The following is a 27,840-nucleotide window of genomic DNA, read 5'->3' on the forward strand; positions in this document are numbered from 1 at the left end:
GACTTACTGGTGAATTATAGTAAAAGCACCTATGATTTGAAATCTTCTTTAGCTAATTGTTTTTTTGGGTAGTAGTAAGCTCAGTTCTTTGTAGCAGTTGATGGTGTTTATATGCAGTTAAATAAATGAAACTTTAAAACATCATTTAGTCTTCTAAAATCCTTAAAAAATTTAAAGTTCAGTAGGTTGGCAGAGCTTCGGGCCCTGGGGTACAGCACGGAGTGTGTCCTGATAAGAGATGGGTTTCCTTCTCCTGTCTTATAGATGTGGCGGCACAGTGGGAGCCATTCTGACATGTCCACTGGAAGTTGTAAAAACACGGCTACAGTCATCTTCTGTGACACTCTACATCTCTGAAGTTCAGCTGAACACCATGGCTGGGGCCAGCGTCAACCGCATCGTGTCTCCTGGACCCCTCCATTGCCTAAAGTGAGAGCACAGTACTTGTGATGCTTTTAGTCTGTTTTTCTGTGATTCCCATGTTTATATTCTGTCACGTTTTAAAAGATTTTTTTTTTTACAAACTTAGTGACAGAAATAATTCATTAGAAATAATAATCCCTAATAGAATAGAATAGGTTTTACATAGGTAAAGTTGAGTTTATAACTGAAAACCTTGTGTGTCTCCCTTATCAGCTCACTTGGATTTAATCTGTTTGAACTTAGTTCAGTAGTATTTATTTTCTAGAAGCAAATAAGCTCATTCATTGTGTTTACTTTTGCTACCAAAGGATTTCATCACACTTAACTTTTTCAAACTTGGTTGCTTAAGTGCATGAATAGGTAGAATAAAATGGTTAATAATTTTGAATTAAAATACCACGTTTACAGATAAATTCTTCTGATCACTAAGTATTTTAATATGACCTTGATAGTTATTATCACTTAGTATTAAAATTTTTCCTTGATACATTTTTGTTATTGTTGTGTTTTTCAATAGTTGTGCTTTCTCTTCTCACAGGAACTTTGGAGAATCCCTCTGGGCTCTGTTTTAGTTTCTCAGTTTTTTAAACCCAAAAGCTTTTTATGTATGATTTTTCAATCCTCATAGTAACCCAATAAAGAGATACTGTTTACCTTTATTTACTGTTGAAAATTTGGATGAATGAGAAAAAATACTTTCTGGTCTCACAGTTAGTCATCTGCCACCACTGGGCTCTGAATGAGAAGTCTGGCCTCAGCTCAGGTGCTTGCACTCAGTTGCCTTTGAGAGATCTTTCTTAAGCAGAGAGATATTTGTGAGTCACTTAACTTACCTAGTCTGTTAACTCTGAATTAAAAAAAACCTCTCTGCTCTCTGTCTAGTCATTACAACCTCCTTATGTGGGGCATGGTGGTGTGTGCCTGTAATCCCAGAGACTCAGAGGTTGAGGCAGGATTGCAAGTTCAAGGCCAGACTTAGTAATTTAGCAAGCAAGACCCTGCCTCTAAGTACAAAGGCCTGGGAATGCAGCTCGGTGGTAGTAAAGTACCCTCATTTCAATCCCAGGACCGAAAAAGTAAATAAAACAATGAGGTCTTTTATACAGTTAGTATTCTGTATAGGAAGTGTTAGCTGAGTGGAGGGAGAAGTGATAGCAGTCAAAAACTCCAGTCCCCTAAAAGGTGTTAGGATGATAGATTTTTGCCATAATACTTCACTGGAATGGTTGGATACCATCATACTGTAGTACTAAGTGTTTTGTTCAATATTGAGCAAAAGGCCTCAAATCCAGTTTTTTTTTTTTTTTTTTTTTTTTTTTAGGAATTTACATTTCTAATTAAGAATTGAATTTTCTGTTAAAAATATTAAAATGAGAAGATTGAGATAAGAGTAGCATAAATATATAAAAATCTTCTTTAGAAAAGAATCAGAATTGAGTTCTTTTTATTATTGCTAGAAAATTGATTGCCAGTCTTCAGCACTTTGTGCTATTTCTTGAAAAAATAGATTTTTATAAGTAAGGAAAACTAGACAGAAATGCCTAACGTAATACAAACAGATTTAGGTTCTAGCTTTGCTATATAAAATAAATGAAGCACCAGACCTAGAACGTTTCTAATGTAATTTTTGTCTTTTTTAGGGTGATCTTGGAAAAAGAAGGGCCTCGCTCCTTGTTCAGAGGACTAGGCCCTAATTTAGTGGGGGTGGCCCCTTCCAGGTAAGAAAAATATAAATTCAGATTAAGTAGAATTATGGCAGTCTTTCTTGTTTCAGGGTATCTGGATTTAAATCATTTATATACAGTTAACTGCAGTTTTTAGTGTTTTGGGGAAATATTTTTCTTTTTAAGGATTTTGGACATTAACCAGGACAAATTTACAAAGTAATGCTTGGTGGCAGGAAGTGGTACTGGGTGTTCGGAAAACTAACAGAATTTCAGCATGTTAGAAATTAACAGTTGTGATATGAATGCAAAGGAAATGTTCCATAATATAAGGTAAAAAGTATAGTATTTGTATCAAATTATAGATGGTCTTATAGTGGAGAAATAAAGAAGTATGACGTAACATACCTAGAAGTTTGAGAAACATTGTTTCTAAATAAGAGTTGTAAATTTTTAAATTCCATGAATGGACCTGAGATTTCAGGTGTTGGAGGAGATATTCAAAGTTGAAAATAGGGAAGATAATATGTATATTTGTTTTGGATTGAAGAAGAGATGGTGAATTAGTAATGTTTGTTTAAAAAAAAAATCTATAAATTCCCTTAGAGCTAGTGGCTATGTATTGAGTTCTCCCAGGACAATAATTATACCCTCTTAATGACCTTTGGGAGTTGGAAGAATTTTTTTCTTGTTGTGGGGAATTGAAAATCTATGCAGAGTTAAGGCCATAAACTACTGATACTTTGTGGGTTTTTTTGTTTTTGTTTTTTTTTTTAAGAGAGAGTGAGAGAGAGGGGGGGACAGAGAGAGAGAATTTTAATATTTATTTATTTTTTCTTAATTCTCGGTGGACACAACATCTTTGTTTGTATGTGGAGCTGAGGATGGAACCCGGGTCGCACGCACGCTAGGCGAGCGCGCTACCGCTTGAGCCACATCCCCAGCCCAACTACTGATACTTTGTAATAGGTGTTGGTGGTTTTCTGAATTTAACTAAACCTGTTCATACATCTTTTAAAATTTTATCTTTAGGAAAAATAAGCTTTTTAAAAATGCATCCCTTGAACCTAAAATATGTCTTTCAAATTTTTCTGCTTCAGATGCTACCCTATTTTGTACTCCACTTGAAGTTAGTGCTCCTTTCTGATTATACAAATAGAAGTTGAGTTTCAAAGAAATAAAATGGCATCTGTAGAATCAGAGCTATAAAGGGTTCAGGGCTTAGAACAGGATTGAAGAAAGAAATAGAAAGTCTAAAACAAGAAAATCTGTGCAGCATTGAAGGTCAGTAAGATGCCTACAGTACCTACCATAGTAAGGAAGGCCCAGTAAAGGGAGATCTGAACACAGTCAAGGTGGTAAGGATATCAGTGTGGGGTAACAGTGATCATCTGAAAGGTTACGCAGATTGCACCAGGTGGAGGTACAAAAGGACCTCTCAGTGATATCATTGTGAAGCAGTCTTTGCACCAAGTTCAAAAGACAACAAATAAAGGAACTTAGCAATAAGAAAAAGAAAATTGGGAATTCTAAAACTAAGCCTTTTTTTTGGCTTCACTAACAAGCCAAACAAATAGTTCCATTTCCTATTAAAGAAACCATAAAGATCTGGAATATTACTTTTATCATTTCTCTGATGCCATTTTATCTTAGGTTGACTTCTTTCATGATGTAAGATGTCCAAAGTTCCTATTTAGAATGAGCATGAGCACAACAGCTCTCTGAATCCAAATCTTAAACCAGATTCATGTCTAATTACTTACTGGAGGTCAGCTGTTTTGTTTTGTTTTTAGGAAATTATTCATTTTGCATCCTTCTTGTTTAAAAAAAAAAAAGCATTATACCATTGAATTTGACTTTCCATCTTAAACATATTGTCTATTACCCTGTTCCCCTTCCCATACACTAATTTTCCTCATAGATAACCATCGTTAACAATAGTTTGGTGTATAGCTTCCCAATAATTTTTCTGGGTTATCATATGCATAAAAACATTTGTAAAATTAAATGTATAATTATCGACTATATAAAATTGAGCTCATACTATTCAACCTAATTTGTGTTGAAGCTCTTTACGTGTTCTGTGGGTGATATTTTCTTTTTTATTATATAGTATGACCCTCATTAATAAGCATTCCCTCAGAGATGCACGTTAAAAGATTATTTTCAGATTTTAATATAAAAAACAGTGTTGTGGAGCTGGGTGAAGTATTGCACACCTAAACCAAACTTCTCACGAGGCTAAGGCAGGAAGTTCATATGTTCAAGAATAGCCTAGGCAACTTAGAGCAAGGCTATAGCTCAGTGGTAGAGTCCTTGCCTACCATGTGCAGTTCAATCCCCAGTGTGGTAGCGGGGGAAAGTGGTATTATAAATGTAGAACCTTTGAGTACTTAAGCAAGTATATTCTTTCAGGATGTTTACCCTGAAGTAGAACTTCTGCATAAAATAGCATATGCACATTTAAAACTAGAGAATACTGTTCATTTGCCTTCTAAAAAGGCATACCATATTTTTATTATCAAATAGTGAATCCGTTTTTCTTTTATCCACAATCTTACCAATTCTGGCTACTGTCCATCTTGTTAATACTTGCCAGATGAGCTAAATGTGATTTTTTTTCTGTTTTAATATATCCTTGTTTAATTTTTGATGCAGCAGCACTCTCATTCTTAATACTTGACATTTCATAGCTCTACTGTGAATTGCTTGTATGTATTCCATACTTATTTCCTCATTAGGGTCTTTTTTTCCTTATTCATTTCTAGGAATGAGATGTTTGTTCTACTTCACAATTTAGCATCAAGTGTATACTGTTTTTTTTTCTTTCTTATAAAGTAGAATTTTTTTAATTATTAATTTCCCTTTATCCTTAACCACATTTAAAAAGATGTAACAGTGAAACTTTCCATTTGTACTTATCTGTTATTTATTGGATAGATAATTAGAACTGTTGAGAAATAGGATATAGGAAATAGAAAGCAAATAATTCTATGCCTGGAAAGTTAAACACTGGGGATGTAAAAAGTCAAAGTATGTTAATGGAAAATATTTAAAAATTTAACAGAATGTTCACAAACATTGACAAACACATCCCAATCTGATGGTGTGATTTCACTTGTGGGGCTGGGGTGAAGTTCAATGTAGAGTTCGTGCCTCTCATGCCTGAGGTCCTAGGTTCAGTCCCCAGCACTGAAAATAAAAGAATACTGTGAACTATTCTGTATGTTATAGCTAAGACTATGCTATATTAAAATTTTTAGCAAGTACTTTAGTGATACTCTCCTTTCCCCACCAAAAAGTTACACTCAGTTGATACTCAGCTCAGTTAGGTGTACTTCTTTAGCCTTAGTCTTGCACAAACCTCACAATCATGCAGAGGGTTTCCAAGCATAAAAATCTTGTACAAATATTTTTGTTCCAGTTAGTCAATTTCTTTTTCTTTTCTTTTTTTCTTTTTTGGTACCAGGGGTAAACCCAGGAGCACTTGACCACTGACTGAGCCACATTCCCAGCCCCATTTGTATTTAGAGACAGGGTCTCACTGAGTTGCTTAGTGTCTCACTATTGCTGAGGCTTGCTTTGAACTCAGGATCCTCCTGTCTCAGCCTCCTAGCCGCTGGGATTATAGGCATGTACCATGGCGCCCAGCTCCAGTTAGTCAATTTCTAAGTAGCATCAAAGTACTGGGTAGAGGATTGTTTAAGGATAGAAACTAGGAACTTTGCATTGGAGTTTGTCCCTTTTTTTTTTTTTTTTAATCAATACAGAAAGTATTTAAGGGTATTCACGTAAAACTGTTAATCTGATGTTATATGAGAATATGACTGATACTTGGTGTTTAGATTTTTCCATTCTGAGATTATGAAGGTAAATTTACATTTAAATCTTAAGAATTAGACAATGTGCTTATTGACAAATTTAAATTTTATTTTTAGAGCAATATACTTTGCTGCTTATTCAAACTCCAAGGAAACGTTGAATGGTGTGTTTGATCCTGATTCTACCCAGGTACACATGATTTCGGCTGCTGTGGCAGGTATGAATGTATAATACTAAAAGACTAAAAAACTTTCTGAAACCCAGAGACTTAATACTGAATTTGATGAGTTTATTTTGAAAAGTTAAGATGATTAGTGTGCTTTCACTGACTAGCATGTGCAAAGATGATTTTTATGTTTATTTGTATTAAACAGATTTGATTAGGTACAAAAAAATTGTTGTAAATTGGTATTTTTGTCTTTAGGACTTTAAGTAATGAGATAGATAATATAATGTTCATATTGTTCTATAATTTACTGAATGTTTAGTATTTACTTTTAACAATTTTAAGACTCCAACCATAATTACGCTGTAAGTTACAGAGCTATAATTTATTCTTCTCTCCTCAATTTCTGTTAGTGCCTTTCCCCTTTTTGCTGCATGTTTTGGCTTCTGTCTGAAATGTGCCGGCAATTCTTGGTAAAGTATTCATTTTGTCCTGTGCTCAAATGCTGAGATTTTTGTGAGTGATATATATAATTCAAGCAGTTACTATAATGTATGTATTTTTTAAAATATATTTATCATCCACATAAATGAGACTAGATACTACCAGAAATTTAGACACTGGCTGTGTGGACATGCTTGATATAGAAATGTTTCCAGGAACTCTTCTGATATCATTGATGAGTATGTATGATTCTGAATTAAAACAGTTTGCCCCAGGTCTGTGCACTGCCTTAAAAATAAACTATGGGAGATTGGTTTGACCAGTCTGGTTCTGGAATCATTTGCTGCCATGCATGTTAGACAAAGCCATGAAGTTTGGTTCTGAATAGAAATTTTCTAAGTTTTCTGAGATTTGTTGCATATTTAACAATATTTTATATTTCCAAATTATGCTGTGGCTTTATACAGTGGACTGTAGCCACTTTTGTCAGCTGATGATCAGTAAATAGAGTGTCAGTTATATGCTTAATAATGAGTGCCTTAAACTGTTAACCATTTTCTGTTTAGAAATAAATTGGATCAATTTGAACCACATATTTAATCAACTAAGTGTAAGTTTGAAATACTAATTTCTGAAAGGTTGATAGTCTTTACCATATAATAAATCTAGCATATACCTACAAATTGTTTTCACACATTTCCATATTTAGCTATTGTTGATTGACTGTTGAAGTTTAAAAGTTGGAAGGGACAACAAAGTTAACAATCAAGATAGTGCATACTTTGATTTACCAATAAGGAGATCTTGGGCAAGTTAGGTAGTTTATGTGAGCCTCTTGACCTCATCCATGGAGTGTTGATGTAGACAGACTTGGATTTTGAGAACTAGTTCTTTTATGATAAAGATTATCTAGTTAAAACTAGAATTATTTTTTAATGTATGTTTTATAGATGTTGAATATATGGATATGATTTTCCCCCTACAAATTTTGAGTATAAGGTAAAAGTTAGTGGCAGTGATAAACCTAATAACTATTGGGTTAGATTCTTTAAGAATATATTTCTGGCTTACCAGTGTATATGATTTTCATTTTTAACCCCAGAAAATTATTTTTAAAAATGTTAAAAATGTTGCCTTTTTGAAAAAATTGAAATCAAGAAAGTAGATAAACATTGCTTTGAATGTTTATAATATCAGTATTATAAATTAAGAGGTTCAGAATATCTTTTTTCACTGAAGCACCTTATTTCATTAAAATAGCTCACCAGAATTTACTATTATGTATTTGTATCACATTGCAAAGAAATTCAGTAAAATTATCATTTTGTACTTTTTTCTCAAATGGGTACAAATATTAACTCAGGTTGTTTTTATCTGTACATTGATACTGTTTGCCAATCTGAATTCCTTGCATTTTAGCAAATTGATGGTCATGCTTGTTTAGAGACTATTGCACTATACACTTACTGTGTAATTTTAAGATATATATTATATTTATTTGCAGTTACATTGTTCTGAGAATTATGCTTTCAGAGTTTCCTTGCACTATTCATGAGCCTTAACATTTTAGCATTACAATTTTAGGGTTTTTTTTTTTTTTTTTAAATAACTACATCCTGAATGGTTCAGTGCAGACTCATTAAGGTAGCCTTTTGCCCCCTTCATTCTTAAAATAATCTAGACCAGAGTGCTCTGAGTTTTCTTCAGGATCATTTTTAGAGGTCTAACTCTGAATGATTTTGGGGTGTGAAATACTTAGAGATATAGTCATGTGAAAAAACAGGTTTTTAAAAATTGGCTATTCAAGGAAAAAAAGCTAACCTTGTCACTTTTCGTATCAAAAACGCACTAAAAATAGGTAATTCAGCATTTTTCCTGGAAATTTTTGCAACACCAATTAGCATTCATGTTAAGGATTTTAGTAAGGCACTGTTTACTTAATTTTTATTCCAAGTAACCTCTGGTTTCATTTTTATCAACTCAAAACATTTAATTTATTTTAAGTTTATTTTACATAACATTTAATATAGCTACTGAAACAATTAAAAGGTCAATTAAAGTGAATCTTTTCATTTGTTTTAGTGTTACAGGTGAATGCTGTAAGAATTTTTAAGTCTGTAAAATATAAGTTTTCATGTATTAAATAAAATTTCCAATTATGAGGATATTTAATCACACTAAGTAACGTTGACTTTTCTTAATGTTTTACCTGCTATTTTTCCTCCTACATACGACCTTTGTCAGAGTAAGTTTATTTTAGCTATTAAGGATATCTGTCTTATGTGTGTATTTTATTAAAATGAGCTTGAACATCCCTCTGTATACACCTAAGCACATATGTGTATACAACAAAATCATTAAATTTCTCCTTTCTTTATGGTAAACTTCTTAAATTACTCAATTTTAAAATTTTTTAAAAATCTGGCATGAACATATAATAGCCCTATAAATGTAAATGAAATGAATTCAAGATATATTTTTCTGTTTGACTTATAGTTCATTTCTAAAGGTTAAATTTTTACTCATTAAATACAACTTTTGTCTTGCATATATAAAATATTTTTAAATAATATTTGTCCGTGGCAAATTATTTAGCCAAATGGATACTTGGACAGATGTTTTGTCTGTTTTTATGTAAATATTTTTCCTGTTTTCTGTTTTGTAGAACACAAGAAATTAAGTACAAAATAATCCAAAATATTCCATAAGTATGGATGTGCAATATTACTGGCTAGAGTGCAAAAAGTGAAAGGTACTATTGTAGCAGCATATACTTTATTTTATTAAAAAATATATATATACATATAAACAGTTCTAAAATAAAGTTAGTTGAATATTCTGGTGGGGTTTTATTTTTATTTTTTTAAAGATTTACTAACTAGGCTGATTGTTAAAAGAACAGAAAATTGTGTTTTCAGCTGTTAATCATGGTAGATAATAATGGTAGGAAAATGGAATGTGATAATCCCCTCTGAATATTTGTTTTTAGATTCCCAATTGACAAGGTTAGCATTTTTTTCTAAGACCAAAATTGGTTTCTTTTAGGTAAGTATTTGGACTCAAACTGCTACAGATGGCAGGATTTTCAGTACTCGGTGCATTTTTGTAAATAAAATGGCCCATTTTGATATTTCTTTCTTTCTTTCTTTTTTTTAACTTGACTTTTTCAAAAAGGTTAGCTCTCACAGTAAATATTTCTCAAATCCTTCCAGTGGGATTCAATTTGTACACGTGTTTCTGATGAGGTCACTGCTTGTTGTTATGATACAGAAAAGCCTGTGTCTATTTTAGGCATTTACTGTACATTTCTCCCGAGAAAAGAGTGAGATCGTGTCATCTCATGCTCCCCATCCGCAGGTCACTTCCTGTAGAAATATGGACTAACTTAAACCTCGTGAGTACTGATCTGAGCATCTCTTGCAGCCTCTAGTATAAGAAACACACCCTGGGATTTTATAGTAGCTGTGAAATGAATAGAAGGCGGGAAATGAATTTTTATTTCCTGAATTTGTGTATGCATTATTGAGTATTTTATAGAAATTTAATTCAGATCCCTTAATAATCCTTCTAGAAGGAAGAATGGGGTATGTTTCAGTCGTCATGTAATCCTGGGGTCTTTAGCTTGGCTATAACAGCCCTGACTTCCAAAGAATTTGGTAACAGTATATATTCATAGTTGTAAATGATATCATAATGCCCTAAAACTTTAGATAAAATAGTTCACTTACTTAGCATAACATATTTAAAAGTGGTTTTCATTCTCTTGTCTATCAATACTTAGCTTACTATTCTTCTGCCAAAAATAGTGATCTTAATGCCACGACTTTCCAAATAAATGCAGGATATATTAGGTGTTTTAGTTTTAATTACTTAAAAAAATACTTTTTATAAGGTTCTTTTTAGGACAGTACATGAGTTTTGTTTTTATAGAGTTAACTGAAATAAAATGAATTACTGAAAATGCAATACTACAGGTATCACTCACTTAATGAAATAGACATTTTCAGCAGATTTATTGTATGTGAAATTTGTTTATCTGGTTTTTAATTGGTATACACTATCAAATGGAATCTTACATGAAGCAACATGTTTTTAAAACTGCATTTTAAAACCTTTTTAAGACTATCTAATAAAACACTAATCACCCAGCTAACAGTATGGCAATTGTATTGACACCTTGCTTTAACTAACTGGAGCAGTACTAATCCTTCTTAAACTACAAATGGATCCCTCCTATAGTTTTAAGTCTATTTTAATGTTTTACTAGGTGCTCCACATTAATATAAGTTATCGTAAATTGTCACAAAACTAAAAAGCAAAATAAGAATAGGTAGTTTCTAAATTTCAGGATCACCATACCCAGTAACCTTGTGTGTGCATATCTTAAAAGCAGTAGGAAGATTGTTTAGCTTTGTCTGGTTGTATGTAATTCTAAGTTAATAGTAAACTTTTGTTTTCTTCCATTTGTTTCATTTTTTTTCTAATTAATAGATTTTTCTAGAATTAGTTTAGCCTAGTAATTTCTAATTAGTTCATTATTTTTGGTTAAGAAGAAGTAATAGCATAAGACTCAAATACCATCCAGTTTTAAACTGGTAAAGGATCAGTAACTAAAAGCCTGTGGGTTATGCCTAGATTCTTTATTCAACTCATAGTTTGAATGCTGGAAGTTAGGCTAGTATCTTTATTAAGAATTCATTCTAGTTATTGGGAGAATTGAGTTAGAATAATTATAGTAAGTATAGCTTACTAATGTAGTCATTTTAAGGGATCAGATAATATTTTCTCACCTGAATTTTCATATGACCTTTTATATGGGTTTAATTTGTGCCTGGAAATGAGTTTTAGTTAAGTGAGCAATACCTGTTGTTTGCTTTCTGACATTGTCTACTAATATGCACAGATAATAATTTTAAAATAATATTTTGAGCCCCCAAATTTTTAATTTATAGTAATATTTATAAATATTTATGTATATATACATATTTAAATGTTTTTTTTCCCAGTCTAAAATTTGGGGAATTTTGTATCTTGGAAAAAAATATTATTGGCAAAAACTTTGGTACTAAGTTTATATTTTTAGAATAGAACTTTTACTTAAAAAACTTTGGTATTCATCTTTTCAAATGAAATATAATAAATTAAATGAAAATTTTTACCTAGGCTATTGAGTTTTTCTAAATTTGATATAAGAATTCCCAGTTTTAGGTTTTTCAACTTCAATAAACAGGTAGTTTTCCTTAACTTAAATTTTTTAAGAATGATCAGTAATTGCCATCTTGAGTAATGTATTCTGTTGATTTTTGCTGCTGAACAGCTTTTCACTTAAGGAGCCTTTATCTCACAAACATTTAGCTAATATAAATATTTAAGAAAGAAGAATCAGATTCTTATTTCAGAAGTAAGAATCATTAAATTGGGGTTTGATCAGAATATGGATGTTTGATTGCTTAAAAATTATGGTTCAAATATCTTTAGTTTCACCATTTTAGTTAGAAAAATGAGATTCAAAAAGAAGAAAACATTGAATAACTTTGTTTTCAGTTAAGCCAGATTATGCAAGAAAAATATTTAAACTAGTGATGCATAGTTTTCTGTTTTTTCCTTTCACCAAGAATATATTCATACAAAGAATCTCTTATTGAAAAATGTTAGTGGCAACAACTGTTCGATTCTAAATTTTTATTAGTTTAATTCTGACTGATGCTTCTAAAATCATTGGTCCCATTCTAGTTTTATGTTTATGTATATAATATTAAAAGCATGTAAGAGATATAGAGAACTATATAATTCTTATAAATTATTAAAGGAATTATTCAACCAAATTTTATTCCAGTTACCTTCTTTCTTAAATAGATTTAATTGGAACATCCCTTTGTATAACATCTGCCTATTTATAGTGTTAGAACAGTGTGTTAAGGGAGAAGTAAAATTTGACTTAGCTATTATCTCACATAGACAGGAGAAAAGAATCTTATAAGTCCAAATTTAGCTTTGTAAACAGTTTAGTAAAATTATTTTGCATATGTAGTTACCCATAGTAACTTTGAAAGCCAAGAGCAGTTTATGATTGGTTCCACCTTATATAATATTAATTTTTAAAACAAATCATTCCTAAATATTTTACAGCATTTTTGTTCCTAAAGTGCTTATATTAAGTATGTGAAATGTAGTACCATCTTGCTAAAAATAATGTACTTGACCTGCTAGCATTTGATAGAAAATATTAAAACAGTGAAGATCCTTAGATATATTTCTCCATATAAGTTTTCGAATTTAAGGGCCAGTTGAGTAAATGTAGCTTGATGTAAGTAGTTCTGTAATGTTTGTGTATTTGATCTTAAATGTAAACATAAAATGTGAATACCCTGTTTTGTGTAGATAAAGCAATCTTTATAAATTCCCATCATCAAGATTGCAGTTTGTGTGCTACTGTTTTTCCCAAACTAGGAAGATGTCAAAGAAAATATATACACGAGCCTAGAAACTTACTGCTCCACAAATCGTAATTTTCTACCTAGAATTGAATCACCTTAGGGGCTACCCTTCTGCATAATAGTTCCTACTTAATACTTTAGTGTTAAAGTAACTTAGAGCTACCTTCTACCCTGACTTTATTCAGTATCTCTGAAAGTGAGAGGGAAGTTCCAATTTGCAACTCTGAACTTTTGAGTTTCGTATGTGTTTAAGTGTATGAAAAGTAATCTGTCCTATTAACCCTAACAGAAACCTTACCTCTGTCATACCATTATTTTAACAGTATTAGTAAGTATGTTTGTACAGAGTATTCATGGGGCCAAATAAGTCTTTTCTGTTAAATGAATAAAAATATTAGTAAATACTGCCATTTATGTAGAACTCATTTTGAACATATTGATCTGTGACAAGAATCACACCCCCAAGTAGCTGTTCTAGAGTGCATGCTTCGTAGCCTAGAAAAAAGTTACTGTGTGTTTGTCTGTAGCATTGGGTTTCTGCATTCAGTTTAGGCAATAGACAGCGCAGGCATTCTGGGTAGGTTGGAGGAGAGCACTTTACATATAATCAGATTTTACTCTTAAAAGAATCTTTTGTTAAGGTCAGAATTTGAGAATTTGTGTAGATTGTAAGGTCAGATAGATGTTCATGATTATATGAATTTGTAAAATAAAAGTGTAAAACATCAATTATTAGTTTAAATACTTATAGAACATATCAGTTAATAGTTTAAATACTTATAGATATTTTCTCTAATTATAGTCATAATTAAAGATCCTTAAAGTTAATCGTGTCTTCATCTTTACTGGAGTTCATTTTAAACGTGTTTGTTTAGGTTTTACTGCAATCACGGCAACCAACCCCATTTGGCTTATAAAGACTCGGTTACAGCTAGATGCAAGGTATGTTAATTCCTTAAAATAAAATTTAAAAGTATTTATTTTTTTTCTACAAATTTACGTCAGTAAGATTTCAGTGCCAGCCATTTCATTTTTTTTTTTCTCCTTATTACCTTTTTCTGTTGAACTTTTTGATTTGTTCCACATTGAAACTTAGTCTGCTGTCAGAAGCAAGTCTTTCCTTCAATTGCATTAAGGATATTGTGTTGAGAACAGTTCTGAAGAAGCGCTTGATGACTCTATAGGTTCTCATTTACCATTTCCTGGAATACTAATAAGGCCATTGTCTTTAAGTGGTCGTGGGGCATTTGATGCTCACACACTCACTTCTTGGGGATGGTCTGGGTGGAGATGGAAGAACTACAGATGCACAGAAACTCAATTATACAATTTTCTTTGTAGTGTACTGTCATCATAAATATCTCATCGTTGTCAGATATTTAAGTTACTTGGAACTGGAATTACATTGTGAGGGGTTTGGTTTTGGGGGGACTTGTTTTTATGTTGAGCTGCATTCAGAGTATCTGGTTCCTGTTGGAGTTTCTTGGTTATCCTTACTACCTGAACTCTAGTAAGGAGGGTGTGAAACTATAGAATCAATGAAATATATTTTGCATTCAGTAAATTAAGCTATTTACATGTTATGCATCTAATATGACAAATTTGGGACAAAAGATAGGAAATACGAAAGATGAATGTATTTTTAAAATTCTGATTTCCCTTATGTGTTAAAGAAGATCATTCTTTATTAGAGAGGCATATTTTTACTCTGTTTCATTTACTTTATTTAAAAAACCTATATACAGTGTCAATATTTTTCCTTTCAGGAACCGTGGGGAAAAGCGAATGGGTGCTTTTGAATGTGTTCGTAAAGTGTATCGGACAGATGGACTTAGAGGATTTTATAGGGGCATGTCTGCTTCATACGCTGGCATATCAGAGACTGTTATCCATTTTGTTATTTATGAAAGTATAAAGCAAAAACTACTGGAATGTAAAACTGCTTCTGTGATGGAAAATGGTGAAGAGTCGGTGAAAGAAGCATCAGATTTTGTGGGAATGATGCTAGCTGCTGCCACCTCAAAAACTTGTGCCACAACTATAGCATATCCACATGGTAAGAACAGTTGAGTCTCTGTGAGTAAACTGTTCGATCAGAAACATTTTCCTACCCCAGCTCGAAGCATCTTTAGAATCTGTGGGATTTTACTTAATTACAGTACAACAGAATGCAGTTCTTGGAGCTTACAGTGGGACTAAAGCTAAGTAACATGAGGTATAAGCAGGTATGTGCTGTTGGACAGGAGCTGTGAGTCAGTCATGTTCCAGCTCCAGTGGCAAATTTCAGCCACACTTAGCCCCAGCGAAGTGTCTTTTTACTGCTTTGTTAAATCTTTTTGTTTCTCACTGTATCTTTCTGTATCCATTTAGCTACATTTCCTATCCTGCTTCTTAACAGTTTTATCCTTAACTCTGTGTCTGTTTATCTAATGTACAACTGATAGTTGGTGTACATGATTTTAGCTATGTTAGGAACTTGGTGTTACTGAAATGTGACTGGTTTCAGTAAGCTACATGTTAAAAGTCAATATCCTGAGAATGGGAAAAGGAATGTGCTCAGTATTGTGAGAGTGTAAAGATACAATAATATTTAAATAAGATGATTTTCTTTCTTTCCTAAACAGAAGTTGTAAGAACAAGACTACGTGAAGAGGGAACAAAATACAGATCTTTTTTTCAGACACTGTCTTTGGTTGTTCAAGAAGAAGGTTATGGATCTCTCTACCGTGGTCTAACAACCCACCTGGTGAGACAGATTCCAAACACAGCCATTATGATGGCCACCTATGAATTGGTGGTCTACCTACTCAATGGATAGCAGCAAAGGCTGCCACACTACAAAGAGGGAAGACCAAAAAGATTACAGTGGACCATGGAGTAGCAAAGCCAGCATGGTGGACAGAAGGAAAGTAGTTGGGAACATATAACTGTGCCTCAGCAGCAGTGTGATTGAGGTGGTAACCATGTCACATTACTTAGTCTCTCAGTAATGTGAACAATCCTTGGCTACCCTTGAGGAAATGCCTTTAGAAGCACTCCTTCTCAAAATTGCCATTTTCTCTACCATGTCCACAAGATGCAGTTGTGTTTGTTGAGTAATGGCATTCAGAGTGTAGTGTTGTTCCATCAGCATTTTTTCAGTCTCTAAACAAAGCCATCCCTAATTATATACTGTACTACAACTATCCAAAGATAGTATTTGACAGTCATAATTTCTAACTTCTGGCATTTAATCCCTATAATACTAGAATAATAATAATAGATAGATCCTGAATATTATTTTCCCATTTTCCTGAGAGGACCTGGCACAGTATTTTAAATTTAACTATTTGGCATCAATAGTTAACTGTTATTGACAACCAATGAAATTGTGTCTAAATACCTTGTGTACTTTTAGCATTAAGATGTTTTGGTTTCCATGACTAACCGGTGCTTGATGTTGAGCATAATGTGGACTTTAAATTGTTAGAATATCAAACTCACAGTAGTTTGGCAAAATAAACTAGTAAAACATTAATTCTTGGCCATTTCAATGACTTGAATGTGTCTTTAAATCTTACCTAATTTTATGGTACATGAATGAATGCAAATGCCTTCTCAGTAATTTACTTGTTATGGACTTGAATTAAGTATCACTTAGTTAAATAGAAAATTTTACTACTTCTGAATCTTTCTCTACTTGCTATCACTTTAAGAATCTAAACCTTTGAATCATTTCCAGATCTGTATATATTAGATTTATTTGTAGAGAAAATGGTAATTTTCAGTTTTGCCCTTATGAGTTTTTTTAAAGCTGGTATTAATGTGGGACAGTATAAACATTATAGAAGAGGAGCCCTCTGATTCAGAAGGTAATGATCTTAATTGACTTAGAGTTTATAAATGAACAGTTACTTCTGATGGAAATTTATTCTGTCCTATTTTCTCGAATGGTCTATCATAGAAAGATTCAAGTTAGTAAAATATGTTGACAGGATGTAATTTTTAAATTTTGCTATTAAGTAACCTGTACCTTTTAAGACTTTAAATGTGTTCTATATATGGCCCTTATGAGGTGTCTGCTATTATACCATGTCAAGGGACTTTGCCTATGGATGTTGCTATACTGGTTTATAAAACTTCTACAGTTGAACTCCAGTGTGGTCCTCAGTTCAGTCTACCTTAACTTGACATTTTGTGCAATGGCTTTATCTTGAGAATGACTCCTTGTGAATGCACTTTGTGGCCTTGGGGGTGGGGAGGGAACAAGAGAGGAGAGAATTTCATGTTAACTTTTTTTGTTGTTGTTTAAATATTGGTCTTAGGGAGAAACAGTGTTCATAACATTTTTCTGGGTTTTTCTTTTGAAGGTCTAATAATGTGTTTAAGCATTCTTCGTACCCTGCAGTGCCACATTATGGAAAAGCAGCATGTCATTGCAATTTTTTTTTTTTTTTTTTTTTTTTTTTTGCTGTCACCAATGAAGCTCTCTTGAATTCTACCTTAACTTCCTTGTAATCAGCAGTAACTGGATGTTTTTGAGGTGCTCAGTTGGAATTTAAAATATTCCAATCTATTTGGAGACCAAAGGCAAATTCAGTTTTGTTACCTTTTGTTATTTAACATTTTTTTTTTAATTTTAATTTCTGCTTTGACATTTATAGTGAGGAACATACTAAGCTCTCTTCCCCACCAGAAGAATACCCCAGAAGTTCTAACTTAAATCTGTAGAGAAGGTCTCATTCCATAATGTTTGCCTTTTCAGTGCCATTTATACTGCCTAATACAGTGCCATTTGCCTTGTGAAGATCCATAAATAATGTGTTGAATGTAGGACACACTCCCTAGTCTTACTGATCTCAGTGCCCCACAAATGAAGAATGACATGAAAACCAGCAGCTAAGGAACATCTCATTTTGTTATAGCAAATTCATAACAAGTGTCCTTCAAGGATGGTATTTTATTTCTGTTTATATTTAGCAAGCAAAACTTACGTTGACCTTTCGTGCATTATATCAGCTTTTAAAGTGCATATTATGTGTGTACTAGAAGGAAAAGATTTTCAAGTCTTGGGCTGCATTTGTGCAACAACTAGAAAGGAGCAATGAAGTCTGGTTTTTCCCCTGAGTACATTCTGCCATAGTTTACACTAGGACAGATAATTCAAAAAAGAAAACTACATATGAAAATTGCTTTAATGCAATTAAGGTTGATTTTTTTTAATCTATTCTAATGTTTAAAGACAAAGATGTTCATCAGAGCATTGGACTTTTTTTTTAAAAAGTTGCTTATGTGTTGCTTTCATCTGTTTTCTATCAGAGAACTTTTTGGATTTTTTTTTTTGTTGTTGTTGTGTTTTGGTAGGAGATCATCAGCACTCCAGATTGGTCTGTATTTTATTACAGAATCTTCTCAGAAATTGAATTGAACTTCTTCAGGTTCAGGCAGTAGGTACTGAAAGCTTATGCTCATAGAGTAGCCACTCCCAGAAAGAGTTTGCTATGTTTCGCAGTTCAAATCTGAGACCACGGTGCCACCCCTGTGGTTGTGAGTACCATACAATGCTTTCAATTCCAGGGGAAGAATCTACCAGGAAACCTCCGTCTTGGTTCTGGTTATGTAACTTTGTAGAACCAACCTTACTAGAATAGGCCCAAACTGATTAGTAATTTCGAAACCAAAATAGAATATCATGAGGTTATTTAATCCAACCTTTTGTCTCATACCTAATGTGCACTGTGGAGTAGCATTATTTTAGGACCAGCAGAATCAGGGTTGTAATAAATTAGTCCCTCTTCCAGAATCCCTTGTGCCTGTTTTTGTGGTTTACATGCTCTTCTACCCAAATGTAGTAATTGTAGGGACCCTTTGGGACTGATTCATACTATAGGAGAAAAAGGCTGACTGTACTAATCATGACTTTAACATTCCTAGGAATATAGTCATTTCTGAATGGTGTAAATTGAAAGGAATTTTAATATATGAAGTACAGTATGCTTTCTGTTTTTAACTCTCTATCATGCTCTTATATTTCCCGTTGATTTTATGCTACTCCTTTTAGGAACTGAAAAATTCTAGTCCTACTCAGTTATGTTAAAAAACTTTTGAATGTGTACCCCATTGTATGTGAACAATTAAATTATGACCTATCTGCCACCCCTAACACGTCAACTTTTAAAGAGTTGGTAACTTTTGCCCATTTATGTGAGTTTTGCTCTTCTTTCATTTATGTACATGGCTGTAAATTATGTGCATATATTCTGTATTTATGTTAACTAGCTTTTACTTGAATTGTTAAAATTTTAAAAAATTAAACTATGCTTATGAAATTGTGGTGACTTTGTTTCTGTTTGGCATGGTGAAACTAGAATCACGTGTTAATAGGACTGTCCTGTGTGTAGAACCAAAGTGCATTGTCAATTTGAAGTGAAACTTGACCATTCAACACACCTTTTTTTGAGGCACCTTCTGTCTGCTAGACCTAATAATATTGTTAGGAATCAACAGGTCAGATAACCCAGTTCCCTCATGGTTTGGTAAGAATATCTGTTCTTGCATATTTTCCACAGTCCATTGTATTTCATGTATCAAAATAGAATCAGTTTACCCAGAACATTTTTAAGAAATTGGAGTCTAGGTTATTGGATTTATAACCCTAGGTTGTAACATTTTTAATTTTTTTGTTTGTTTAATTCTAACTTTTAGGAAAGTTAAAGATATTAAAAATATAAATCTGAGAACTTGTTAGAATTACCAAATGAATCCATGTTAGGTTGAACTATAACTAACACATTTTATCATGATGTTTCTTTTTTCAGTTTCCTTGAATTTACATAACAAATGTTACTCAGTCTTATAGGCAAGGACACACTCTTATCTCAAGATTAATTAAGTTGAAATGTTCATTCTACTAGTGAATGTAATGACACTTACGAGTCATGCTTGGTTGGTGTGGTCTAGCCCCGTCCAAGTTTAAATTTGTATGTATGTTCGTTACTGAATGACCTATGACAGGAATGACTTGGGAGATCATGGTTTTTTTTTATAGTTCAAGTGTGACATCTGTACAACTTATAAAACTAAGGCAAGTAAACAAAGTAGTTAAATGATGTCCTTTTTTCCTTTCTTTTTATACCAACCAGCAAGCAGTCTTGATGTATATTGAATCAATCAAAATGTGTGTGTGTGGAGTGCTATTTATACAGTGGTTCTGTGTGATTTACTAACAGCCTATAGATGGTAGGCATACGGGGTGTTCATTGCAATTGGACTTTTCAAATTGGAGCTCGAGTCTGTCCTGTGCATACTGTTCTCAGAGGTGCTTAAGATGACATTAGGACAATATTTTTTAAGACTTCATTTAAAGGAAAGTTCTGTAGGAATTGGCACAGAGTGAAAGCATATTAGGGAGTAATGAGAAATAGAACTGAAAATGTAAACTGGGACAGTAAGAAGTGCCTTTGGACCTGCCCTCTGTAGACCTTCAATGAAATATTGAAACAACCAGGAACCACTGGAGTTTTCCCCATAGGGCAAAACATGACATCAGCGAAAGTCAGTCTTAGCAAAAATTAGGCTGTTTTGTGGAAGATGAACTAGATCTGTACTTTATAGAAGTACATTCTAGAAGGATCTAGAGAGGTTGCATGGGGAAATAGCATTTTAACCATGCTTTGAAACAGTTCGTTTAATAGTCTACAGAGAAGGGCATTTTTTGGCAGAAGGGGAACGCAGGCTACTGGGGATTGAACTCGGGCACTCAACCACTGAGCCACATCCCCAGCCCTATTTTGTATTTTGTTTAGAGACAGGGTCTCACTGAGTTGCTTAGTGCCTCGCTTTTGCTGAGGCTGGCTTTGAACTCCTACCTCAGCCTCCGGAGCCTCTACAATTACAAACCTGCGCCACCACACTCGGCTGAGAAGGGCATTCTTGTTGCGGCAAAGATCAATGTGGTTTTTTGTTTTGTTTTTTGATAGGCACACACAATATCTTTAATTTTTCCCTTTCAAACTCTAAAACATGGCACAAATTAAGTATTTGAAAGATTCTTGGTGAGTGGAATCATGAATTCTGGTGTCATAGACACCTAGCCAATAATGGTAGAAGAGTTCTTATACCCCCAGCTAATTGTGAAAAAACAAAAGCTAAGTCCTGTAAGGTCGTATGATATATGGAAGTTCTCAGCATGTCTAATGACTATGTTGGAAATCAACTATTAGGTAATGTAACTCCAGTTTTCCTCTGAAGTCTCCAGTGTGGGTGGGAGTGGAAATTCTCCATTCTGGAATGTATAGTCAACTCTATTAAATAGAACATGATGTGGAAAATTTCAGAGCCATATATTGAAGTCTCCATTTACCATTAACTATGGATATTTGGCCCCTGATTAAATGCTGTTGACCACAAGTTGACAAAGAGGTGGCTTCCTACATGCAGTTAAATAAATGCAAATCCACCCCCAGATCAGCGTGTTTTAATAGCCCAGGTTGGAAGAAATAACTCATTTTCTTTATTCTTACCTTTGAACTGACAAACTTGAGATTTTTGAAATTAGAGGTAGACCTAGGATTCTAAACCTAGTGTTAATAAGCTCATCATGTCCAGCTTAACAGTTTAGTATTGGCCTGTTTCTTCCTTTTCCAATCCCTTGTTCTAAAGCACCTCCTAATTTCTCAAGTCTTCCCTGGTCAAGGATAAATAGCCCATTTTCTTCAGCCACTACTTTTTGAGTATTAGCTTCTTTAGTCTGATGCCTTTTGCATGGATTTCATTGAGGTGTGAATCCAGGTTATTTAATCTGTACTTTTTTTTTTAAGTATTTTTTGTTGTTGTTGTAGATGGACACAATACCTCTATTTTATTTATTTATTTTTATGTGGTGCTGAGGATTGAACCTAGTGCCTCGCTCACACGGGCTAGGCAAGCGCTCTACTCCCGAGCCACAGCCCCAACCTCTGTACTTTGTTAGATTTCGTTCTCACCTTTTTTTTCCTTCCTTGCCCCAAATGTGTAAGCTAGGGCAAGTAGACATCAATACAAATAAAAATGAAATCACCTCACCCAAGATGGATCATAGGCCTAAAGATGAGAGAATTGCAGACCCTGTGGAAGAAAATAATAAACTTGTAGGCAAAAAGCACTAACGCTAATAGGAAAATAAATAAATCATTAAAAGTAAAAACATGGCCACAGACAGAAAATATTTATACCACACCCACAGGATCTGTTGTAGCAAAAACTGGGCAAAGAATTGATGTGTGATTTCACAAAAGAAAATAAGCATATGAAAAGATGCTTAATGTGATTAGTATTACAAATTGGAAATAAAACAGTGATAGTGACGCGAAACCAGGAGACTAAGGACCCCAAGATGTGCAAACAAGTGTCCCTCACACAGCCTGTGCCAATGTCAAATGGTATAGTTACTTTGGAAACATTCAGTTTTTAAGAAAATTTAAAGCTGTATTTGCTCTTATGACTGCACTTTTTTTACTTGAAGGGGGAGCAGTGTTTGAACTAGAAATAATGTGTCCACCAATTATTAATAAGTTAATAAGTGATTATTAATATTAATTAACTATTAATAGTTAATAAGTAATCATCAAGAGACAGAGTGGAGCATGCCTACAATCCTAGCGATGCAGGAGGATTGACAGTTCAAAGCCAGTCTCAGCAACTTGGAGAGACACCTCTGTCTTGAAAATAAAAAAGACTAGTTCAGTGGTTAAATATCCATAATACCAAAAAATAAATAGTGATATTTCCATACAATGGAACAGTACAAGTAAAAAAACAATTTCTGGATAATGTGATCAAAATTGTTCAATGAAAGAAGGCCGCATGTGATAACGTAGTCTGATCCATTTACACAAAGGTCCAGAACAGGCAAGGCTGGGCCAAGTGCTAGAATTGGTGTTTACTGTTGAGCTGGGTAGTGGTTAATTCATTAGCTGTATGTTTATACATGTTTTAAGAAAAATCAATGCGCCAAAACAAAACAAAAACTTTCAGGAAAGTGCATATACAGGTGAAAGCCACACACAGAATGAAATACATAAAAAGACTTTAAAGATATTGTTGACCAAGTTATAGTTCATAAAGTAAGCGTGCTCAACATGTTTCAAAAAACAATGGAGGCTGTAAAAATGAACATTTGGAGCCAGATGTATATAATCCCAGCAATAGGAGGCTGAGGCTGTAAGATCACAAGTCCAAGGCCAGCCTCAGCAATTGAGCGAGGCCCTAAACAACATGGAGACTTTCTCTTAAAGCAGGTGCTGTTGGGGGTGGGCGCACGCTGGGTATGTGGTTCAAGGGTAAAGCCCCTCTGGGTTCAATCCCCAGTAACCTTTGCAGGGCACATGGGGGTACGCCTATAATCCCAGTAGGTTGGGAGGTTTGAGGCCAGCCACAGTAACTAAATGAGGCCCAACGCAACCTAGCAAGATCCTGCTTCAGAAAGGGCTGGGGAGGTGGCTCAATGGTTAAGTACCCGTGGGTTCAGTCCCTAGTACATATACATATATATCTTTGGTATAAAGTGGCCAGAATAGGGCTGGGGTAGACATCCAGGAGAAACTGGAGCCTGGGGCTGAAGAGGAGTCACGCAGGCATCCTAAGGTGCTTGAGGGGTGAGGGAGGTGGATTCTTTTGTGCAGAAAAAAGAGCAGAACCAAATCTTTAGAGGAAAACTTTCTAAGTTAGGCCTGCAGGACTCTCATGGCATTACCTGGTGAGATCCCATAGGGCCAGCCCTATGAGGGATTATAACAACAAAAAGACAGATGTAGACCTTCCAAGACCAGACACATGAATGTGTAGCTCTATGAAATCAACACATCCTAAGCAGGATTCACACCTGCCTGTAGACATAGTGCACCAAACACCAAAGTGAAGATCGGGGTTTCTTCTGCCTACGTGATGGTCAAGGAATAAGAATAGAATAAAGAAATTTCAGGAAAATAAAACTCCGAGTCTGCTATACTAGAAGCTCATCAAAGGAAATTCTGAAAGATAAACTTTTAAAAAAAAATTTTTTTAGTTGATGGACCTTTATTTATTTATTTTTTTAATTATTTGTATGTGGTGCTGAGGATCAAACCCAGTGCCTCAGGCATGCTAGGCAAGTGCTCTACTACTGAGCCACAACCCCAGCCCCTGAAAGATAAACTTGAGAAGAAATACCAGAACAAAGACCTAAGATGTAAGGGGAAGAAATGGTAAGTTGGGTAGACAAATGCAAAAGGTGATTTGCCAAATAAAAGTAATAACAGTGGGATTTTTAAAAAATAGTATCATGTGTTAAATTTTTTCTGAAGGAAGGAATAGAGAGAATGGAATTATTTAGATGTTCTATAGAACATATTATTCAGGGTGCTGAAAACTTTAAAAATTTTAAGTATCCATATTGAGGTAACTACGATAGCCACCAAAGAGCAAAAAATGGTATAACTTTCATGGTTGTAATAGGGGAGAATGTGAAAATTCTTTTATAAAAATCAGTTCAAGAGGCTGGGGTGGTGGCTCAGGGCCAGAGCATTTGCCTAGCATGTGTGAGGCACTGGGTTTGATTCTCAATACTGCATATAAATAAATGAATAAAATAAAAGTCCATCAACAACTAAAAAAATTTTTTTAATTAAAAAATTTTTAAATCTGTTTAGCCTGGTGCAGTGGCACATGCCTGTAATCCTAGCTGCTCAGGAGGCTGAGACAGGAGGATCCCTAGTTCAAAGCCAGCCTTAGCAAGGAGCTGAGTAACTCAGTGAGACCCTGTCTCTAAATAAAATACAAAATTGGGTTGAGGATGTGGATCAATGGTCAAGTGCCCCTGATTTCAATCCCCAGTACCCCACCCACTCCCTTAAAAAAAAAAAAGAAAGAAAGAAAGTCACCTGAGAAACAATATGAAACAAAATCCAAACCCTATAAGGACTACAGATGCTGCAAAGATAAACAACAACAACAATAAATGCAACAACTTGGAGGACACAGCTTCCTGCCCGTCTCTGGCTCTTGGTTCTGCTCAGATCCACCTCCTCCTGCCTTCTGAAAGCAGCTCCAGAGCCCAGTGTGATGCGGTTTCCAAGGAGAGCCTAAGAGGAAGGTCCACAAGATCCTCTGCAGACCCCAACACTGTGGAGGGGCATGGAGCTGCATTCTCTCTCCTGCTGTCCATTCTAGATTTCACTCACGCTCAGGTCGCACTTGTGCTGGTCTCTGGTCTATAGGGTAGCATGATCCCGACCCTTACCTCTGAAGGGTCTCAATCTGGTGACTATACCCCTTGCAGTACAGGTCTGCTGCTATTTGTCTAGCTGCCACCAAAATGGAGCAAGAATACCAGGTGACCTTGAGAGGACCTTCTGGGTCGTGTTGTTCTCTGCCCTGCACTCCTGAGCAAGAGAAGCCCTAACTCTCTCCTAATAATTAGGGGCTATTCCTCCTAATAAGATGAGGACTCTTCCTCTTGCCTGCTGGCCTCTAGAGACAAAGACCTTGAAGTGCCACCACGGCGGAGGACACTTATAGTCCAAGTGGGCTCTTGCTTTTATGTATTGGCACAAGTGTTCCTCCCCTTGGGGACCAGTACCTCCAAATTTGCAGAGATGCAAAAAAATGAAACTCGTAGCTGGAAGTAGTAAGTGGGCTCACCCTTGTGAACCCATGTATTCTTCTAATAGGGATGCAGAATTGCCTAACAGTCTTTGGTTTGTATACAACACCCTGGAGGCTAGTGTCCCAAGTTGTCGCCTGTGAAATGGAGCTTCGGTTGTGCCTTTAGGGGACCACTGCAATGCTCTTTGAAGCCAGAGCTTTTGATGGTGCGTTGTATGATAGATATAGCTGGTGAATCCCATGACACGGGCCAAAATCCCACACTCCTTCCCTGAAATGTTATCTCGGAGAGTGATGCTTTGCAGGCAGGAGAGGTAAATCCCCTGAAATATGTGTCTACCCCTGTTAGAACAAATTGCTGGCCTTCTCAAATGCCGGAGACCATATAGAGTCAGCATCTTCCTTAATGGTTTCACAGTTCAACCCTCCTGGAATGGTGCCAGGCCAGCTACTTGGCGTTGGTCTCAGCGGCTGGAAGGCTGACCACTAGGTGGCAGCAGTAGCTAGACCAGGCTCCTTAAACAGGAGCCCCAGCTGTTGGGGCCAGGCCAAGCTGCATCTACAGTACTCAGGTTACTTGGTTACCTTGCCTGTTGTCTGCAGAGAATAAGGATTTAAGTTTTGCAGGGGCCTCAACCCAGATGACCCCCTCACGTGTGTCAGAGCCCCCATTCTTTCCCAGTCACAGCCCTGACCTGGGCATTGCAGACCTATTTTGGTTAGGAGCTTAATTTTGGAGACTGACTATTTGGATGATTAAATCCTGAGCCTGGCCCTCAGTTTTCTTGCTCTTCCCTGCAAAAATGAGCCTTTCTTTGGAGACTGCCAAGGAAGCTCTCTGGATTTTGCTCTTGGCTTCTGATGCCTGTTAATCACTCTCAGCCGTTCTCAACTTTTTCTGGACCCTGTCAGAGAGCTCAGTTACTGGGGGAGTATTGATCGCTGTGTGGACCCTTGTCTTCTTGACTTCATCTTGCCCGGAGTACAATCGTTGTGCTTGAGGCCAGCCACCTGGTGGCAGAGTAGAAGCACCCAGCATGTGACAAAGCAGAACCAAGAGTCCCAGGTAGAATGGCAGAGCCACAGACCACTGTGGACAGCCACCTTGGGTCTTCTCATTACACTAGTTAGTGATGAAATCCACTCGAGCCACTAGGTTTTGGATTTCCATTATAAACAAATGTAATTCATCTTCACTGTGTATTTATGCAAATATTTTAATAAAAATTCACAAATTTAGATGAAAAAAATTCCTAATAAGAATCATTTACCCAAACTAACAATACTGATTTACAAGGAGAAAATTAAGCTGTAGTTTAAAATTTTCTCAGAGGCCACACACAGAGATCCTTGGTTTTAATCATCATGATTTACCAACCACTTAAAGATCAGATTATTCCAAACTTATGAATATTTTTTTCAGAGAAGAGAAAGCAAAGGTACACTCTCATTTTTCAGATTAGAATTCCTTGATTGTGAAAAGGAGGCAAGAAGAGGAGTAGAGAAAAAATTACAGGCCAACCTTTCTCGTGGATCTAATAAAATCAATGCAAATTGCATTTAGAATGGTATTTTTTTCAAGAATTGTGAAATTATGACCAAAATGGGTTAATCCCAAGAATTCCAGGTTCACCTAACATTAAAGAAGTTATTGTTGTAATTCATCACATTAGTAGTCAGTGAGGAAAAAACATATGATCCTGATGGATGTGGAAAAGCATTCGGTGAAACTTAATATTCAGTCATGGTAACTTTGTAAACTAGAACTAGAAGGGAAATTCTTTAACTTGATCTAAAATATACCTTCAGGGGTTGAGGTTGTGGCTCAGCGGTAGAGCACTCGCCTAGCACATGCAAGGGCCTGGGTTCGATCCTCAGCACCACATAAAAATAAATAAATAAAGGTATTGTGTCCAACTAAAACCAAAAACTAAAATATAAATAAATTAAAAATACCTTCAGTAGCCAAGCCTGGTGGCCCACACCTGTATTCCCAGTGGCTCAGAGGCTGAGGCAGGAGGATCACAAGTTCAAAGCCAGCCTCAGCATCTTAGTGAGGTCCTAAGCAACTTAGTGACACCCTACCTCTAAATACCCATTAGGTATCTGCCCAGGTCTCTCGGCTCTGCCTTCTGTTCCCTCGCTCTATGTGTCCCTGCCCCAAAACACGCTGTCTTGAGTTAAGAATCTCGGCTCTTCAGGTCCCTTGTTCTACCATGCACGTTTTGGATTAGTTTAACAAACTCTGACAAAAAATTCTGTTGTGATTAAATAGGTGCATTAG

The 27,840-nt window shown here is 35.1% G+C and overlaps 1 protein-coding gene across 2 annotated transcripts in view; it reads left to right on the forward strand.

The window, feature by feature from the left end:
• The window catches only part of Slc25a36 (solute carrier family 25 member 36), a 32,675-nt gene extending 13,411 nt beyond the window's left edge, over positions 1-19,264 (forward strand). The window contains exons 2-8 of one of the 2 annotated variants that reach the window (XR_013436540.1): positions 265-429; positions 2,064-2,141; positions 6,026-6,126; positions 7,086-7,129; positions 9,877-9,913; positions 13,832-13,898; positions 14,723-14,879. Coding sequence is in view for 1 of the 2 variants with exons in the window: in XM_078043416.1 (XP_077899542.1) it covers positions 265-429; positions 2,064-2,141; positions 6,026-6,126; positions 13,832-13,898; positions 14,723-15,012; positions 15,581-15,774 (895 nt within the window). In the remaining variant the exon portion in view is untranslated. Of the gene's footprint in view, positions 1-264; positions 430-2,063; positions 2,142-6,025; positions 6,127-7,085; positions 7,130-9,876; positions 9,914-13,831; positions 13,899-14,722; positions 15,013-15,580 lie in introns of those variants that run through there. The other variant, XM_078043416.1, reaches the window with a different exon arrangement.
• The last annotated feature ends 8,576 nt before the right edge of the window (positions 19,265-27,840 follow it).

Source organism: Ictidomys tridecemlineatus, chromosome 3 (assembly GCF_052094955.1).
Source record: "Ictidomys tridecemlineatus isolate mIctTri1 chromosome 3, mIctTri1.hap1, whole genome shotgun sequence".
NCBI lineage: Eukaryota > Metazoa > Chordata > Mammalia > Rodentia > Sciuridae > Ictidomys > Ictidomys tridecemlineatus.